The sequence below is a fragment of the Sebastes fasciatus genome, chromosome 13 (genome assembly GCF_043250625.1).
Source record: "Sebastes fasciatus isolate fSebFas1 chromosome 13, fSebFas1.pri, whole genome shotgun sequence".
NCBI lineage: Eukaryota > Metazoa > Chordata > Actinopteri > Perciformes > Sebastidae > Sebastes > Sebastes fasciatus.
The window spans coordinates 12,979,174-12,999,857 of record NC_133807.1 but is presented as its reverse complement, the minus strand read 5'-3'; the positions used below and the strand labels follow the sequence as shown (position 1 = coordinate 12,999,857).

General features: G+C 41.8%; 1 protein-coding gene across 1 annotated transcript in view; it reads left to right on the top strand.

The window, feature by feature from the left end:
* usp43b (ubiquitin specific peptidase 43b) overlaps positions 1-20,684 on the top strand; it is a 98,628-nt gene that overhangs the window by 54,606 nt on the left and 23,338 nt on the right. Inside the window, exons 5-8 of the mRNA XM_074655560.1 lie at positions 155-290; positions 1,246-1,390; positions 10,539-10,701; positions 14,079-14,190. Of these exons, the coding sequence (XP_074511661.1) occupies positions 155-290; positions 1,246-1,390; positions 10,539-10,701; positions 14,079-14,190 (556 nt within the window). The remainder of the gene's footprint in view (positions 1-154; positions 291-1,245; positions 1,391-10,538; positions 10,702-14,078; positions 14,191-20,684) is intronic.

Below are 20,684 nucleotides of genomic sequence, written 5' to 3'. Positions count from 1 at the left end.
TTGATTTATTCATGAAAGGCTTCTTTTGTCCCATCCTGGCCGTAGAGGAGGCTGCAGTAGAGATGGCACAGAAATCAAAATAGACCTCGTTCTATTTCCCACCGTGCCTGATCGTGTGTGTGTGTGTGTGTGTGTGTGTGTTCGTCTGTGGCAGGTCGTTGTGTGTGATTCTGGTGTTCAGCACCAAAGGACAGAGGTACCTGCGGGTCGGGCTGGCTGTGCCTCTGTTCGGCTCGATGGCCGGCCTGAGGAGGATGGTGGCTGATGAGGGCAAAATCTCCCCAGACCAGGTAACACAAAGCAGGAAGAAATAACCCATTCATCTTTCATTTTTCCTATTTTAAACCACAAATTACTGTACTGCAGCACGGCTCACTTTTATGGAGCACGACACCTGACCAAATCAAAAATAAATAAATAAATGACTCGATAAATAAATATGTGATTAAATTTAGCAAAAATAATATTAAAATCAAATGTAGCCATTAATAAAATGTGACATAAATTGATATTTCTGTTTTAATTTTCTTCTTTATTTATCATTTTATTAATTCCCTTATTTATTGTATTTATTTACTCTTCTGTTTAATTTTCCCTTTTATTTATTTATGTATTTATTTAAAAAAAAATCTATTTATATATTTTTTATTTATTTATTATTGCATTTATTTCTTATTTATTTATTTTTTTCATTTGTTTTTTTATTTATTTAAAAAGACAATTTTGAAAAGTTTGTATTTATTTATTTCTGCACGATTTTCCCTAGCATTTCACCCCTTCTTTATTTCCCCAAACTTATTTATTTCTGTATTCTTTTCATTATAAATTTTTTTTTACACATTACTTTTTACATTTCTTTATGCATTTCTGCCTCATTATGCAAATGAGCTTGTTTGGAGTGAGAACCTCCAGGCCAATGCCATCGGAAACACGCCATTATCGAGTCATTTATTTATTTATTGATTGATTTTTGATTTTGGCAGGTTCCGTCCTCCATAGACCTCGGCTTGCACGTGAGTGTGATTATAGTGATTTGTAGATCTTATTCTGACCCTTCCTTGCATGCCATTAGGTGAAATCCACTCTTTTGGCTTAAATATTTAAGCTGGATCAGAGATTAGAGGGAATAATAGTGCAAAGGATAGTGTTCCATCAAGCAGGTTCAAAGTTCACTCCTGCAGCATTATGAGATTTATGAGATTTTGGCGCTAACGTGTGTTTGTGTGCGTGTTTCTTCATCTCCAGGTGATCCTGACAGAGGTTTACTCCACGGGGTTCCAGCGCTCCTTCTTTGACAAGGAGGATCTGACCTGCATAGCTGAGAATGACGTCATCTACGCCTTCCAGGCTCCGCCCCTGTACATCAGAGGAGGCTCGGCACGGATCTCAGGTACAGTTACAACATAACACACGTTGTTTTTGAGTATATAACTAGTTTGTGGTCATATTTTTCCCTACTTTAATGTGGATTCACGCACAGATCCGTAAACAAACAAACCAATTTTATTAATTTGCTTTGCTTAATGAAACCCTCAGGGAGTGCACCTTACTGCAGGGGGCCCTTGGAGAGCACATTAAGAAGAATACAACTTCACATAGAGCTCTGTGAATTACACCCCTTAGATTTATGTCTTAATTTCATCTGTTTTTTAGCTAGTGATGTAAAATGTGCGCCTCAGTGCGTCGCATCCCCTCGTTTCTTGCTTTGCGGTGTAAACAAACCGGTTCTGCTCTTTTGTCCTCTCTCGCACGGCTGTAAGTGTCGTCCCAGCAGCACTGTGTCAACGCTGCTGTTGTACCTGAAACAATATGACTTTTAGTGCTGTAATTATGTTGCTCAATGACCGCACCAAGCAGCGCTGCCTAAAAGGAGGCCTCTCCTGACAGTCTGGCTGGTCTGCATGCTGGTACAGACTACTAAATCCCCTGGGCTCTCACTGGTGTCAGCCTGCCGGGGTTGATATGGAGACATCGCCACTCAACACTTTTCTGTGCACTGCAGATTGTCCTGTCTTTCACATTGACACGTTTGCCCCGCGAGGATACATGTTAGAGATTGTCATCTTTAAAGGAACATCGGCATCTTTAGGAAATGTGCTTGTTTGCTCTCAAACTTGAGGCCTTTACACACCGGGGACGTGACGGATAAACGACACAGAAATGCAAAATACTCGCCTGTTGATATTATATGTCGAGGGCTTATATTGTGAAAGGTAAGGACGGAAGGAGTGGATCCGGTCTGCGCTGCCTTTGTCAAGGTTGAAAGGAGTAATTAGGGCCTGATTCCAATCCAGTCTGTGAACCCTCCCACTCTATGGCTTACTCTTTGTAGTCACACTCACAACTGATTGAAGCACCCTTCTTTAAGGTGTAGGGTATAAATACAGCGGCAAGCTTTGGTACAAACTTCCCTCTTTCCGGCAAGGAAACTATTGGTGCCTTCAAATGGGGTCGTGTTTACCGGTTCACGACGAAGAGCCCATATGATCGCCCCCCTCTTGGGGTATTCACGACCTTGAAAGTGGTACACAACTTCCCAAATACGGGCTCACAAGTTTCATTTGAAGGCACCATAAAAATACATATCAGAATCAGAAATACTTTATTGATCCCAGAGTGGGAAATTGGGCTACGTTATCTATCGTCTGTCTTAGTTTGAGCAGTTTAATTTTTTGGTTTGTACTGGTAGTCGCATGGAACATTTTTGTACGGAGCGTGTTTCATGACGACCCTGTTGGAGGGTTTCATAAGCCACTCCCACTCCCTGCTAACTGGTTTGGGATGGCACTTAATATGACGGACCCTCCACGCGAGCGAGCAAACGGAGTGGAAGTGGGTAGGGCGAGTGTAGAGGCCGGGTTGGAATTGGGACAAAGTTTGCCATCTCGGTTCTTACTACAGAGCCTCTGTGTTGCTGTTTCATAAATATAGGCACAACTCAACTGATGCCACACAACGTGATCGGTTGATGCCTTTTATTCGTAGTGAAAAAACTCAGAAAATCTACCTCGTTCCAGAAAAAAATTACGCCGCTTTTTCGCCGCGTAATAATCAAGTTCTGTGTGAACGTACTCACGATTAAAAAAATAAAAACAGTTAAAATTATATTGACATGTAACTTAATTGCGCGCAAAAAAAACGCAGCCAGCGTATAAGTGCATTTAGAGTTAATACATCAACACCAGGCTTATATCCCCAAAATGTTTGAGGTTTTCTTTAAATCAGGACCAGATGTAACTGAAACTGTAACAGCAGCTGCGGATGACGCAAGCTTTTTAAGGTGATATCCACTTATCTGTTTAAACATTACACCACTTTATACGATTTCCTCCCACCTCCATTATTTGCTCACCTTATTTAACTTTTTTCAGGCAAAAGCTTGAGCAAATCCAAAGTAATGAAACTCCAAAAAGGCAGCATTAGCTTGTTTTGATTTGTTATTGAAAAGAACATCTTACTTTCCCGATTGATAAATATCCCAGCTCTTAAATTATTCAGGTACATAAATGAAATATTAAGTTAATTTATTTTTTTATTTTTTGTATTTATTTTACTCAACTACAGCACACAGCGTTTTCTGCCTCGCTGTTTTTGAATAATCAAAGCGATAAAATCAAAATAACATGCGAGTAAACGGCATTAAAATATCGTATTAATGTATAAAATGCAACCTTTATTACATTCTTTCTATCCAGTCACAACAGTGATCTGTAATGCTTTTAGACTGTCTGGCGCCATTAAAAATGAGATCTTCATGCCCCTTCTGCAATTACTAAATCTAAAAGGTTTTGATCCCTGAGAGACCCTTAATCAATTATCCATAAATGCTTAAATGAAAGTAAATCTGAGTCTTGTGGGTTCGATATGAGACAGAATAGCAAACTCTCATCAGGGGTCTCATTAAAGCTAAGCTCGGCAATCTAAGCATTTTTATGTGCAGTGGTAATGTTAAGGAAAGGTTATCAATGTGGATTATGTCCTAAGGCGTTAAATTAAGCCACATGTTAAGTGTGGAGCCTGTAGAGAGCTTGGCAAACGCAGAGCCAGTTCGTCTTTGTGGGCAATTAAAGCAAATGATGATGCGCAGTGAAATCTGAGGGTAACCCTGTTTTATTATGCTTCAACTCGCGGTCAGTTTCCTTGTAACAAACTTGATTGATTGAATTTCACTGACGTCTATTCAGTAGATTCTGAGGTGAGTTACTCACACACTTAGATTAAGACCTCCTGATGTGAAGGGCTGTTAGAGGCAGCGTGAGGCGCTCAGTAAAGAGCTGCTCAGTCTCTGCTATGAATGAAAACAGAACATACCATTGGATCATGCCAAAAGGCAAACCGACCTTCCCACTCCTGACTCCCAACCTCCCTGCTGTACTTTTAAAAGTTAATCTCTGACATCATCCTCTTACCGCTGCATATATCACCTCTCCTACATGCTAAAGTCAGACATTTTTGTCTTCTGAGGTTAATGTTGGGTCACAGAAATATTGACTGGGCATTGTGGCTCCGACTGCTGGCGCCGGAACAGGGGAGATATAGGGGAAACATGTAAAGCCAGACTGGTATGTGATCTAACATAACTTGCTTGGCTGCTTAGCATATACATATAGTATATACTAGGGCTGTCGTTTTAACGCCACTAATTTCTTTAACGCATTAACGCAACTTGCGTAGTTTAGGTTGTAGCGGGTTTTAAAGCTAGAGTGAAGATGCTGGCATCATATGAAATTGGAAAACCTAAGGAATCCATTGGTACCAACCATGTCATACTAGCTTGTCGGAAAGGAGGCTAAATAACGCTCCAAACTTACGCTACATTTTGGCGAGGAAAAACTGGCATGGCCATTTTCAAAGGGGTCCCGTTGACCTCTGACCTCAAGATATGTGAATGAAAATGGGTTCTATGGGTACCCACGAGTCTCCCCTTTACAGACATGCCCACTTTATAATAATCACATGCAGTTTGGGGCAAGTCATAGTCAAGTCAGCACACTGACACACTGACAGCTGTTGTTGCCTGTTGGACTGCAGTTTGCCATGTTATGATTTAAGCATATACAGGGCTACACGGTGGTGCAGTGGTTAGCACTGTCGCCTCACAGCAAGAGGGTCGCAGGTTCCCCGCCTTCGCCCAATGTCAGCTGAGATCGGCTCCAGCGACCCCGAATGGGATAAGCGGTTACAGATAATGTATGAATATATACATACATTTGCGTAAAGCAGCATATTTGCCCACTCCCATGTTGATAAGACTATTAAATACTTGACAAATCTCCCTTTAAGGTACATTTTGAACAGATACAAATGTGCGATTAACTATGGATTGCAATTGAATATTTTAATTGATTGACAGTCCTAATATATACTATAGTAATGTTATAAAAAAAGGCTTTTAGAATGCGGTTGAATGTGTCTGGCAAACGTCACGCTGTCTCGTATAGATTTGATTGGGTTTGCTGAAGTGTAAACTTCCTTAAATCCAATAAGCAATCTTTGGTTACTGTAACTATAACCTAGTTACCCAGACATGCAAACAATTGCTGCTTACGTTGGAGCAGATAAACACAATGTTTAATGCATTCCTGACACTTTTGCCCCTGTATTTTGGAAAGGCAAAGGGAAACGACACCACCCTCCATTATTTTTAAATGCAGAGTATTGCTCTGAGAGCCCCGTATACACCACTACTCCGCTCCGGTTTCTGTATTTAACAGCAGCTTTAGGTCATTAACAGACTACAGGCCTTTCACTCCAGCAGAACTATAGAGACAGTTTTAACACCCTACATGTCTCCTTGGTTATTCGAGGAAAGTGGAGATACAATCTTGTGTTTGGTATACAGCTTTTTCATGTACCTATAGGGCAATCAAGGTTTACATTAAAAGTTAATAATGTATGAAATCTCAAAGCGTTGTTCACAAGCTTCATCTCTTTGGGATTTGACGGTGCACAGACAGAAATTAATAAGCACAATGTCACCGTGGGGAGTGCTGGTGCCAAGGACGAGACTTGAATACGGTATCACCTGCCAGAGAATGTTTGGAAACAGATAATTGGCTTTCACAGTTAAGTATCCATTTCACATTCTTTTATCTCTGATACAAACAGAGAACAGGGTCTTCCTCTTTCCTTTTCTGTGAGATGACATAACCGCTCATACTGTACTTTGGGTTTTGCTTATTATTTTTTGGGCTGTTTATTGTTTTACAATGTTACATATGATAAACAACAGAGAGGTCCAATGACTTGTGCTTTCCCACTCCTGCCTTGAGGAGTTTCCTCTATTGCTGCTGTAGTTTATTTTAACATGCCAGTGGCCCTCTTATCTTTTTCCACCTGTCAAAGCGTTTTAGTCGCTCAAACTCAGATGCCCTAAGTACTGTAGTTCAGTGGTGGCTACAAGGATAAAAGACGTTCTGCACAGCTGTGCAGTGAGTGTTTGTCTTCAGTTTTCTGTCTGCTGTATCCTGTAGCACAAAAGGTTCTGGAGACATGCCAGCACCCAACCTGACAGTACAGTTACTGCCTGTATTTATACCTCAGTTACAGCTTAAACCTCAGCTAAGGAGACTCTGTGTGTTGGAGACATGTAGTCATTTTATCAGCCATGCTAGCGCCATGGTCCTAGTAGAGATGACAACGGCCATCTATCGCTCAACCACTTTGGTTCACACCGAAATATCAGATGGATTGCCATGAAATTATCAGTTGGATGAAAGGATTTCATCGGTCAAACATATATTTCCACAGAGGTCGAGGAAATCGAGGTCCGTCCGACTATTTTGACCCCGCACGAATGTTCTGCAGGGGTGTGCAAGCATTCATAAGACAAGACAAGCGTCTTGAGATAACTTCTGTTGTGATTTGACGCTATATAAAAATAAATTGAATTGAATTGAATAAGAACCCACAAAATCACTTTTATAAATTTGTACGTATCGGCTAATATCCAAACAGGCGTTATTGGGTAAACTAACTACATTTTGGGTATCTAATCCGTTACTTTGTCACATGAAAACATCTTTTAAAACTTAATAAAGTGATGTATTAACAGCTTTTAGCCTGGCTCAAAGACCGACAGCCGGTCTTAAGGCACCCAGACGCAATGCATTGTTGGGCAGTTGAGTGTGTGCAGTAAGTTCACATCTCATAATCAAAAATTCTTGATAATGTAGTATACATTCGGGCATTTCTCGCGTATACACAATCCACATACTATGCAGTGTGAACGCACTACATACTCAATTTGCCGGCCTACCTAGTATGAATAGCATGTTAGTCTGCCAGAGCCTTGCTTAGCAAATGATTTACTGCAGATCAAATCAAATATCTGGCAGTATTACAATATTATTAGTAGAATTTTGTTATCCTCATCCGCCTGCCACACGTTGCCAATTTGTGCATGAAACATTTGTCACAAGTAACATAAATCCAGCCAAACCACAGGGGCTGCACCGCTCTGTTCAAACAAGGAAATGTGACAATTTAGTGATTTATTTTGGAGCACAGATTCATGAAATCATACACTTTCTTTTGTAACTTAAGTGCTTATTAAGTCTCATAATCTCACTCATCTTTCCTTTGGCAAAGGATCATCATGAATCACATTCTCAGTCCATAAATTATGTGTGTCAGCAAATTGTATATTATGTAACGTTAGAAAGAATTCTAAAACATATTGTAATATAACTTCAGATAACATGTGCATGTATTTGTCTAGCCACCGTCTTTGTTCGGAGACCTTGAACATGACAGCAGACAGCTAATGGGATTGGGGGTTAGGGGGAGGCGGGGGCTGTAGCTGTGGGTAGCGCAGATCCCTTTAGGGGCAGAGGTGTTTAATTATGGGCTTTCACATAGTCTGGCTGTGTTTAGTCTGGCTCATCCTGTGTGTCTGTTTGACAATGAGAGAAGGAGAAGAAGCCTGAGAGTGCCGAGGAATGATGAGTTCACAGGCTTCCTGCGGTTTCTCAGAATTAGTTAGAGGCTTTTTCATAATAAGAGGATCAACAGGTATGTCGGCTAAACAAAGTGAACTTTTGGTTTGTGTGTGTGTGTGTGTGTGGTACCCATTTTCACGTTTTTATGTCTCCACGCTGGTGACAGCCGTGGCCGGAGGCATTATGTTTTATGAATGTACCATAGACTGTATGTGAAAGATTTAAAGATGGACGACATGACGGCTCCCCAAAAGTGAAGCCAAAACATCTGGATCGCCCCCTGGTGGTTGGCTGCAGTAAAGGTCATAAATCCTGCCCCCTCCATGTTAGTAGATGGGACAAAGGCCAAACTAAAAGTCAAAGTAAACGTCAAATACATTTTTCCCAAAAGATGATTTCTGTCATTTTAGGCAGTTCTCATCACGCTGATGTTCAAGTGTTCATATTTCGAATAAGTTTGGTTTTAATTAGTTATTTGATGCTATAAAAAGGGGGTGAGACATCATGATTGACAGCTGTGAGTCTCTCTCGCCGACAAGCTGCGGCCGTGCTCGGCTCGCGTTTGGTTCGGGGGGGCTCGATACCGAGGCTCCACAGCCCGATCACTACTGCGCAGACTCTGGCTCCAAATGATGTCAGAATCTCAAGAAGGCAGCTTCTGTATCCGGGGTATTTTGGCTTCACTTCATTCACATATCTTGAGGTCAGAGATCAAGGGACCCCTTTGAAAATGGCCATGCAAGTTTTTTCTCGCCAAAATGTAGCGCAAGTTTGTAAGTAGCATTATTTAGCCTCCTTTGTGACAAGCTAGTATGACATGGTATCAATAGATCTCTTAGGTTTTCTGGTTTCATATGATACCAGTATCTTGTTTTAAAAAAGAGTCCGCGCTACAACCTAAAAATCACGTTAATACGTTGAAGAAATTAGTGGTGTTAACAAGAATTTGCGTTAACGCATTATCGCGTTAACTTTGACGGCGCTACTAATTGATTATGACAATTTCACACAAATGTCTAACAGGATAAAATGATGAAGTGATGGAATTTTTGGACGGACATGGATGTAAACTGCAACCTGACTGCTTGGCGGAGGCATACAACCACGAGGCGGTAATTCTAGTTATGTGTTGTGCTGGAAGTGCAATTTTTCAGTAAAGGTATATGGGAACAGTCTGACAGTATTAAAACACATCTACACAAGTGGAAACACACAAGCATACACACACATCTCATACTCCTACCATTATTCATCCTGTAAACAAGGTAAAAAAAATCAGGAGAGCCTTGAAAAAGTGTGTAGAAACAGTACCGTTTTTGACAGCGAGCCATAAAAAAATGATTTAATAAGTGGTGAGAGGTAGGTCTCCTCCTCGCCATCCCTATATAAATCTTAGCGGGACAGGCCAGGAGGTGACCTCTGCATTTTACTGCTGTTCCATGAACGCGTTTCGCCGGCCATTTAAAAGGAGATTTTCCCCCATAAATCATCCCCACAGCTGTCAGAGGTCGCCGCTCATGTAAATTAAAGCGCATGATTTAAGCTAAGTTTTATCACTTGCTTGATTAGAGCGACATTAATAAATGAAAAGCCGCGCGTACTTATCATTGCTCTCATTCTCAGGGTCGAGACACCGCAATCAGAGGGTTAATGTTAAAGCTCTAGAGGTTTACATGTAGACTCTGATTAGCTCGGAATAGGTCTCGCCCTTCATACAGTGCACAGCTTAACGTCCTCACACCTCAATTATTTCTGTAAGAGGAGGGATGTGCCGACGCAGACTACGAGGATCTCAGTAACAGGAGTAACAGTGGCATTTGCTTTGTCAGTGATGAATCAGGCGTCAGGTGTAAACAACGGCGTTTAATGAAACGTTTGAGGAAGGCACAGCCACCGTGGTCAATCAATAAATCCTCATCCGTGTCTGCGGGTCTGATTCGCCGTGTGATTTATCGCCGTGAACTTCTCAGGGGCTGACCTGCGTCTCAGAGGTTGTCAACTGCCGCTCGCGAGGAGAACTGCCGACGTCACGTTTCACGAGGATCTTATAATCTCAGCTTTTCGCCCAGTCAGTCACACTCCTCTGCATTGATGGAGAGACCGGGGGGGAAACGGGAGAGAAAGTGGTACTGCCTGGCACCCCACCAAGACGGGATGTGGAGCAGAAGCTGCATCAGATAATACCTCCTGCTGAGAGTGCAGGCAGCCATTGGTCCATCTGTTCTCCCCTCTGAATCACCGTTCCCCAAATAGAAAGCTGCTGTCTCGCCACTTTATACATCTCAATTCTCCTCCTCACTCCTTGTTAGAGGCGTTAAGTTTAATGGTCACATGAAATCAGTTCGTCTTCCTCTCAAAAAGAAAACGTGAAATATCGTGTTCTTCATGGTGTTTGGCTGTGAGTGTAAAATCTTTGAGCCAAAAGAATGCAAACTCGGTTTGTGATCAGTATCAGCCGGATTTATCAAGAAACTGTGATTGTATCTATGGTTTAAAAAAACACGTTTATCTCCTCGTTCTCTCCTCTTCGTATGACTCATTTTAGTATCTCTTCCCAGTGTGTTCTCACACCCCCTCTCTGACTTTCTCCTGTGCCAGGGTACCACCACAGCCTCCCATCGTCTCCATACTCCACTGGTCCCGAGGGTCAGAGGTTACCGTCGTCTGGGGCGCTGTCATCAGAGTTCCTCAACCAGGGCGTCCCTGTAAAGATTCTGCTATTGGTGTGCAACGCTGCAGGGGCAGGCCAACAGACTGTCAGGTAATTATATCAAGTGACCCTTTGCGAAGCCCTGCTATCATAGCGTAGCAACCGCAACCAGGCAAGGCGAGCCTGTCGAGCTTTGGGTTTCTCCTCATGTTGAAGTGGTGTGCATGGGGCTCTAATAAGAGTGATACTTAATGTCTCTAGAGTTTGGAGGGTGTTTTTACAAACACAAAAGAGCTCAATTAAATTCATAGCATGCCTGGCTAACCTGATTACTACCTACAGTTGTAACCTAGCATTATTTCCAAAGCCAAAAGACATGTCATAGCTAACTACATAATTCTGTTGGGTTACAGGTTACGTTTTTAAAAGTACCTGTTCAGGACCGGATCACCCTGTGGAAGCCAAAGTGCTGCTTTATCAGAGTTCAAGCTAATGTTAGCAGCTCAGTTCTGCCCTTTATTTGCGTTCGAGATAAGATAACACTCAAGCAACTCCAGCCACACAGGCATAAGATAGCATTACGTTGCTCTACCTGCAATACATGAACAATGCTGCTCCTTGAGAATGCCAGGACTTTTGCCTGGGATGTGCAGCTTTAGCCTTAGTATTTTACCATTAGCCTACATCATGTATCTAACCATATGCATGTTTAGGACAAGCGGTAGGTTCTGGTGCGGAGAAATGAAGTCAATGTGGAAGTGCCAAAACTGCAGTTCATCGAATGGCCACTTGAGAAAACAAACAGGATTTTTCCATTGGGTTTTGGATTATTGCAGAAAATAAGCTCTGTGGTGCTTTTATGGTACTTACACGTTTTGTTCCGTAAAATCATCTCCACAAATAAACAAGTAAAAAGCTAACGTTGGGCTATAAACGAACTACACCACGGTCGCATGAGCGCGAGTATACACAACGAGGCTGTAAAGGCGGACGAGTCGACGTGATGATGTTTATTAGTCTCATTTAGCCACTTGTTGGCAACGGCCTTTTTTTTTTTTTTTTTTAAGTTATTTTTTTGGGGGCATTTTTCCATTTTTATTGAGAGGACAGTGGATAGAGTCTTGGAAAGGGGGGAGAGAGAGAGAGTGGATGCGGAAAGGGCCACAGGCCGGATTCGAACGCGGGCCGCCGCGGTCAGGACCAAGCCTTGTTACATGGGCGCCTGCTCTACCAACTGAGCTAACCCAGGCGCCCGCAACGGCCTTTTTATAAGACACATGAAGGCTTCAAAATTCACAAGTGGGATATTTTCTGATAAATTTTATGTCATAGCACAAAACGTTAAAATCTCTTCAGCTTGTGTTAACCACAGACCTAATTTCAGGTATCTAACTAAAAACCCATTCAAAAAACCCATTGACTTCCAGACGAGGGAACCAGAAGGGCTAAAATGCTACTCACTTCCAGGGTTTAGGACTCATTCCTGCAGCACTCTATACAGTCTATGGTTTAGGACTTTTTTACAGGGTTCTCGTTTTAAGACGAATCAAGTAGAGACAAAGTTTTCAACCAACGAAGCATCAGCTTACACTAGCTAGCTGATCAAATCTGCAAGCGACAGCTGTCATTTTAGTGGTTGTCGGCTAAAAATGAGAAATGAGGAACCAAAGACTCATTGTTTCAAAGATGGCTGCAAGTTTCATGTAGTAAATCAGCCCCCATTATTGTAAACTGCACATGTGCCGTGTGAGGACGGAAAGCTCGACAGGCGTAGCAACAGTAACTTGAGGAGGGGGTTTAGCAAAATGTCAGTTCTCAGCTTTTCTGACTTGATTGTCGGTCATTAAGTTTTTTGTAGGTTTCCACTTCTCAGCAGATGTGAGCTCTGTGAACAGTGGCTCAGTCCACATTATATCTAGCCATGCTCGGGTGGAGCACGTCAAGGTCACGTTAGCTCCCTGTTACCGAAAGGACTCACATCTCACTGCGAGATGAGTTTCAGACCAAACAGCCGAGGAATCTGACATCTGGCACTGTACAGAGATCAGACATCCGTCTCCCTGGCAGAGTCCAGAGGGATCAATATAGGTGAGCTCGCCAACACCACGGCTGTGGGGAAGTCCAATCCCATCCATGCCTCGCTTTCCCCTTCAAACGCCTCGCCCTCGTTGATCAAACCACCCACCTATCTCGCTCTCATCAGATGACAGCTGGAGGACTTGGCGCGTGCCAAGAAAATGACATTGGAGTCACATACTTGTTTCTCGCTCACAGGTACATTTGTGAAAGTCAGCTGAGTGTGAAAGCTCTCAGTTTTCGGTTGATTTGTCGAAACTGTGAAACCAACAGATAGGATTTAATGAAGTTTCACATGTAATGTGCGAAACCTAAATGTGCGCTGTTTTTGCATTACAACTCGTGAAAGTTAGCAATTAGATTTCAAGACATTTTACTTGTTTCCGTTATCTTGCTGCTGATTCTCATGTCTGTGGAGGTAGGTGGAAAAATAAATATAGAGCGCTACATGCTCACAATAATAGATTTCACTGGATGATCCCATCATAAAGTATAAATTTAGACTTCTAAATGTATTCACTGCATTCTGTGTACATTTTTAGGTTGGAGGAGCTGAGACATTTGCCGTGGGAATGAGCAGCTAGGGAATTGCTAACACAATGTTAAAGGCCTTTGAAATTAGCACATTAAGTCCGTTTGCCACAAACCATACAGCAAAAGAATGCAATTGTTTTGTCTGTGGCTTCATAGCAGTTTCCAACTGAATTAATTGTACTTTGTTGTAATTTTCCCTCATGTTTTGTCATGTATATTGTTTCATCCCGTGTCGTGGTCGCTGCAGCTGCGACTCCTCAGCCACCACAGAATGTTAATGGTTACCATCCTGAACCTCATTTAATCTGAGGATCTCGGTGGTATCCATGTTTGATCTAATGGGAAAACTCTGTCTGAGGATGTGTTTGATTTATTCCAATGTCTTAAAGAATCTAAAGAAACGATTAAAAGGGTGAAATAGTGCCTTTACAGATGCAACAGAGCTCATATTCATCCATTACCCGTCTATTCCTACTGATTAATCTGGAGTTTATTAGCATCCCATCCTCATTCGCTGTGTATGTGCCCGCGTGTGTCTTTGTCAGTCTCTTTATGCACATGCATGCTCACATGGCCTCGTACTAATAAATCTCAAGCATACAATGGAGGGCTGCCCTCAATTAAATGGGTATTATGGTGAATGTCTCATGTGATCTATCATTTCAGAGGGATGGTTGTCCCTTTCCTAATCATCTATTTTCACTGCTTATTATCTCTCTCTGTCCTTCCATAGATACGCTGTAATGAGAGTTCTGCTCTAATGCTGATAATGTTAATAAATAATTATTTACATTACAATAGGAGACGTGTGAGCCGGTCAGGGCTGATGTGGAGCCGTTGTGAGAAGTCATTTCAAACTTTCTTTATTCTTGTTCAAGGTTTGGACCTCCATTCCTGATGAGGGAGGACCGGTCTATTTCCTGGGACCAGCTGCAGCAGAGCATCCTCAGCAAGCTTTATTACCTGATGATCAATGGAGCTCAGGCACAGGTACTGGACAGCTAAAGGCTGGCCCACACTAAATTTGGGCATGACGGCGGTGGTAGTCCTTACTTCTTCATACAGCTTGGTTCCCAATTGGCTATCGTTCTTTCCCACGTTACTGCGTCCTCAGCTCTCCTCGGGGTTCCCCACAAACAACAGGTTATCCAATCGTCAATATTGACGACATGTTAAATATTATATATAGTCAGTTAGACACAAAAACATGGGATTATAGGGTCCAGGTTGAAAAATACCAAAGTTACTCTTTAAGGGTTTTATCAGAACACAGTGGCAGGAGCTGGCATTCACTGACTCACATACAGACTCACTCAACTGATATGAAACACATCTGCAAGTTGATGCATACAGACAGCTATAAGGACAAGATAGATTTCATGAACTTGGACATCAACTGTAAATTCTGCATCTGCCAGCTAGAGAGAGGGGGAATTTATTATTTATTCTATTTTGTATTTACTGCATCACAAGCAGAAACCCCCTGGACTACAGTAGCAGTGCAGCCCTGTGTAATAAGTCAACGGAAATTGTTCCGTGATGCTTGTAAAACGTGTATTTAATAGCCGTGTCGCGTGGGCGGGCTTGTTTTGAGCACCGGCTGGAGGCAGAGAGGGGACATGTTTCCCTCCTCCCGTGCCGGCTGGCGCACCTGTTCCAGGGCAGGTTTATTGGCTCGGGACAGAGAAAAACATGCCCACACAATGGCAGTGTGCGGTACAGGTGGGAGAGCTTAAAGTGCCAGCTGGAGGCAGAAAGGAATTGGTTTCCTCTCGCTGCACTCACTGGCACACCAGACCAGAGTCAAGTTAACTGGTTTGGGACACTCACTCACTCACTGACACACAGAGGGACACTTACAGTCAAAGAGAGGCAGCGTTCTCTCCTGTCTTCCTGGCCACTAGTTTCCTGTTTTGTGTATTAATAAATGGATAGATTGCGGACAAAGCTGCTTCTCCTTTTGGAGATCCACTTCAGTGACTCTGTGGCATGGTCATGTTTGTCCAGGGAACATTACTTGTGTCCACTCATCTCCTAGTGCTGTAGTATTATTGACCTGTTGCTGTGCCAGTCTCTGGCTGCATGTCAGTGTCAGTGTTAAGAGTAAATATTGGGCTTTCTCTGGCAGTCAAAGCTCTTTTCAACAAAAGCTGTTTAACAGATTTCAGTCTGAAGTTCTTTCCTGAACATAGACAGGATGGAAAGTTATCGAAACTGCATAAAGGATTTTAAAACAGGTTAGCAAAACAACAGCTCTAAGAAAGCAATTCATATTAACACATACCATGGGACATATCATGAAAAACTCACTTTTCAGTGCTTGTTCACATACATTTGTGTATCTGGAGTGCCTACCAACCCACAAACTGTGAAATAAGAGAACCCAGTCAGTTTTTGAGGGCTGTCTAGATCAGAAAACATGTGATTCAACAAGCCATTCAGATTTGGCTCCCCTTCCTATGTCACATGCAGGCTAATTAGAATATTTCGCCCTCAGCTTGAGAACTTCCTTTGCAAAGGTGCGCCACATTTTTCTCGCAAGCCAATCAGAGCAGACTGGACTTTTTCAGGAGGGGGTCTTAAAGGGACAGGCGCTAAAATGGAGCGTTTCAGACAGAGGGTGAATACAGGTATATTCAGAGAGACAGTGTGAGAAAAATAATGTGTTTTTTGAACATTAAAGAATGTAAACATGTTTTAGTAGAAACCCAAAATACAAATATGAACCTAGAAATTAGCATGATATGTCCCCTTTAAGTTGAATGCTAATTAGCAGTGTGTGGACATGAGAATTTCAACAAGTGGTTGGAGCTCAAATTACATTTGACAATATTGTGATGTTATGAAGTTGACAACTACTTGTTAGGTACTTAAAGGTACAATCAGTTATTCAAATGCAATAAAAATGAATTCCTGTATTCCTTATTACTGAATACTAATGAACACAGTGCATATACTTTTCAACTGAACCAAACTCTTCAGACACCGCTCAAGCACTGCTCTAACTCGCTTTGTTTGAGGGCGTGCCAAACTAGCCGTTAGGCGGTTATTATGCAAATGTGTTACTTGGTGACATCACTACATAACGGAAGAAAAGGCGGGACTTCAAGCAAGGCGTTTAAGGCAGTTCAGCAGCAGTGTTTCTGTGGAGGAGAGGAACTTCCTTTAACCTGGACTTTGGGCTTTGTAACTTTGCAGACCTTTTACATGCACAGAAAAACCTATATAACACACTAAAGGAAAGGGAAAAGACACAAAAGCATAATAGGTCCTCTTTAATTCTTAAAATTGTGTAAATGAAAATGCAGTTTTTACCTGGTGATGTTGGAATGCCTTTGTTAAGCCCAAAGTTAGCTGGCAAACCGCTAATCATGCATTGTTATATGACATATTTTAAATAAATGATCATTTGATTAACATACAAAATGCAAATTTTCCACCATTTGTCAGATTATCCCGTCTTATATCTTAATAAAGCTTTAATTTGTACGGTCAAACAATTAGAGATTGGACCTTTTAATATTCTTATTATATATATTATAATATTCTGTAATATATTTATGGTACCTCACAGATTTAATTCTCACAATGTACATTATAATATATTTGCATATATATTGCTGTGACAGGCTGTAGGGCAGCGTGTGCTGATGAGACTTGATTAGGTCAGAAGGTGAGTCGTTCACTCTTCCACGCCTGGCTAAAAGGAAGCATGGTTGGCTTGTTTATTTGCCACTGCGGGTGTGACTGTAAAACACGGGATGTGATGTTAGAAATGCAAACAGCACAGCTTGCTCACATGCACCCCTGCTGTACAGTATGTCACTGTCAAATCAATTATTTACTTCACTCAAGCCAAAGGGTCCCTTTTCTTGCTTGTACTGTATGCTTGCTTGTCTTTTAGGATATGATTGTGTTCAGTAGCATGCTGTTAGTCATGTAGCCAAACAAATTTCAGTGTCTCTGCGGCCAGCTGACACACAGCTGCAGTAAAGAGCCATATAGAGCATGGGTTATACAAGGAAACCGTTGACCAGCTTGCTGCATATTACTCAGTGCTCTTTGAGAAGTGCCAGGAGAGAGAGGAAGAGGAGAGTCAGGTGCAACGTCTTCAGTAACTCCGTCGGAGATCTGAAGTCTCCTTTGTGTCCCATGCTGTCAGCCATTGATTAAAACCAGGCTCGTACAGTATAATCAGTTCGCCGGAGCCTACCTCTGCCAAGAAAGGAGCAATGCTCAGAGCAGATGTTTGCTCTAAATCTTTCATCTCAGCAGATTCTGTAGTTTTCTTGCATCAATGAGTTACACTCGCAAGTGGATGTTTTCCACTTCTGTCTAATTTTAGCTTCGGCAAAGATGCAATTCAGAAACCAAAAAACGCGGCCTTCTCTGACAGACTTTTTTTCTGCTACTGACATCGCTTGACATCTTAATTTTAGCAGTGGCTGGCTTGATGCTCATTAAAGCACACCTAGTAATATAGTACACTACACTGATGGCGTAGTGTACTTAATGTGGTAAGTGATACAAAGTACTGAATGTTACTTACATTAATTTACACTTAATCCCTCTATGCACACACACACACACACACACACAATGTGTCAAACTCACAACATAATGAAACACTGTGTTCTTCGCATGCATTGTAATTGGAGATCTTTTGCTTTGTCAGGCACAAACAATGCCGCAAACATTCCTCACTGAACTCAAAAAGTGATTAACCTTGGTTGAAAGCAAGACCAAGGATTTTCTCATGGGGAAACATTGGAGACTTTTGAATCTCCACCGGTGTCCGTGGAACCCTCACGCTCATGCAATCCTCCGACAGGATGCTGAGATAGATTTTCGCAGGTTTCCCCCTCCTCTTCTCGGCAGTCACGCTGACAGGGTGACGTTGCTCGGAGCTTGACCAGTTCTCAGATGCTCGATTGTTCATTTTTCCTCACTAACACTTACTCTCTTTCACACACACCCAAAAATGTGTTTGCAACCCCCTGTTTCTGGTGTAACTCTCACATTTTCCTCTTCATCTGCCTCTACTGGGTGGTAAATGAAAATGTTCACACGGACATTTATATATACATACAAACATCACAATATTTTACCATACAAAGGAATTATGGCTGAACCTTAACAATTGAGCATTCAAGTCCCAAACCCGTATATTACTGTTGCTTCGCATGTGAAGCTTTGACAGATTTACCACTTGAAATTCTTAATTTCAATAAATTTTTTATTGATTTTAGACAGAGGTAGTAAAGAGCTGGCAATCGTCAGTTTAGTTGGCTGAAATCAGTGGGCAACCCTCGGGTCTGAGAAGTGAAGCCAATGCTGAAGTGCCTTAAACTTGCATTCTTTCTATTAGCCAGCAGGGGGCGACTCCTCTGGTTGCAAAAAGAAGTCTGATTGTATAGAAGTCTATGAGAAAATGAGCCTACTTCTCACTTGATTTATTACCTCAGTAAACATTGTAAACATGAGTTTATTGCCTCAATCGCTAGTTTCAAGTCTTCTTCAAAACAGCATGATGTTCATTTAGTAAATTATGGTCCCATTTAGAGTCAAATAGACCATAAAGCAGGGTATGCTTTAGGGCGTGGCTACCTTGTGATTGAAAGGTCACTACCACGCCGTTGTCCAGTCTGGGTGTTGTACGTGTTTTCGTCTTAGACCTTTAACCCTTTCACAGTGTGTTTTAAGTTCATGAAAGTTAATTGTAACATTAAGGTCGCCTAACATTGCCTTATTCAGCGTTTGGATGTGTTTAGCTCCACCCTCTCGTGTCACTGGTGACGGCCAAAATGCCAGACTCAACGCTTCAAAACGGCAGTCCACAAACCAATGGGTGACGTCACAGTGACTACGTCCACTTCTTATATACAGTCTATGGCTGAAATGACAACTGTTGTCAGGAGATTTTATCAGCTATAATTAATGTAGCCAATCAAGCTAACATTAGCTTCATAAGTTTGCTGAAACATCTCGGGCTGACCTTTTAATGTTTCCAGCATTGAAAAGTCCGGAGAAACTTGTAATGGGGTCTTAAATATGGTTACATACATGATATTGCACTAAAAGATGTCCAATGTCCCAGACAAAAAGTCAGCCTCCTCACCAATTGATGATCCATGTAGAAGACATGGAAATAAACAGCATTGTTCTTGCACTGCAGTAGAGCTAGTTCGTCCTAGTGTGAGTATAATCAGGAAAAATTTAAGAACAGAGACATTTTTATTCTAACAGAACTGTGTTTAGCTACTTCGCAAACATATTGGACATTGGACATGCCGCACAGACAGAGATTTGATTTATGCTCAATTCAATTCAAACGCTGTGTTTCCCTTTTGACGTTACAGGAGAAAGGCCTTTAGGATGAGGACAAAGCAATGCGTTTGCCGAACGTTACGCAATCATAGATAACAAATTTGGCTGGAATCGAAACCTCCCCCAGACATGCTAATGTTGGAGCTTGGAGCAGACAAGCACACTGTTCCATTCTTTACACTATTTCTTTTGCATTTTTGGTTTCAGAGAGGGGTAAAAAAAACTAAAAACACCATCCAAACTCTTTAAAGTATGATTCCTAAAAGTGCCCCAAGCTGAAGAAACCCAAAGCTTGACAGACCTTTTGTGAAGCTAAACTATGAGTGGAAAATCGCTGTTTAGGGAAGGGTTTAGCACACGGTCGGCTCAATATCTAATGCTTGGTGAATCCTTGTGTTAAAGCTGTCTGTAGGTTTTCAAATACTTTTGGTGTGGAAATATATATATCATGTTTAAAAAGAATTTTCCACTGGTTTGTGAAACAATGTTTGGGAGGAACAAACACTATTCCTGAGAAGTTGGTAAGACTCTTTGGGTGGTCTTCACATGTACACACAAGCCTGTCACTGGATCTCCCACAAAGCCCAAGCAAGACTGTAATGAAAAGAAAACTTATTTTTGGGTTTACACTTGTCATCTATTGTAGCACTCCAGCTTTTTTTTTTATGTAGCACATTGGAAATGAACACGCAGAAAAGTTGATGAATTCTCTGGAAAAGCAACATGACACCTAAGCACCACAGGGAAGTTTGATACCTGCAGGTTCCATAAACACATGATACTGTAGCGCTGAAAATGTTGCTTGTTACTACATCAAGCAGTTCTTGTCACACATACTGCTGCAGTATTTCAGCAGCTGACTGTCTCTTGTGATAGTGATACTTTAAATAGTACTGTATATTGCCTACGTGAGGCAGTAATTCACAAGTATTGTATAACTTCCCCTAAGGGTTTTGCATTCCAGTGGGTTCATGTGTTCAGCATATCAATATTTTCAAGGAATAAGCTGTCTTCTTTGTCATCAGAAAGATCCCGCTGGATCGAGCTTTCCTCGCAGGACTCCGAGTGGGTGTTTGTGTTTGAGCTCAGCCAGCAGCTATTCACTGGATTTCACTGGAACAAGAGAAAATCAATTTCGTTTTTGCAAAAGCTCTCCT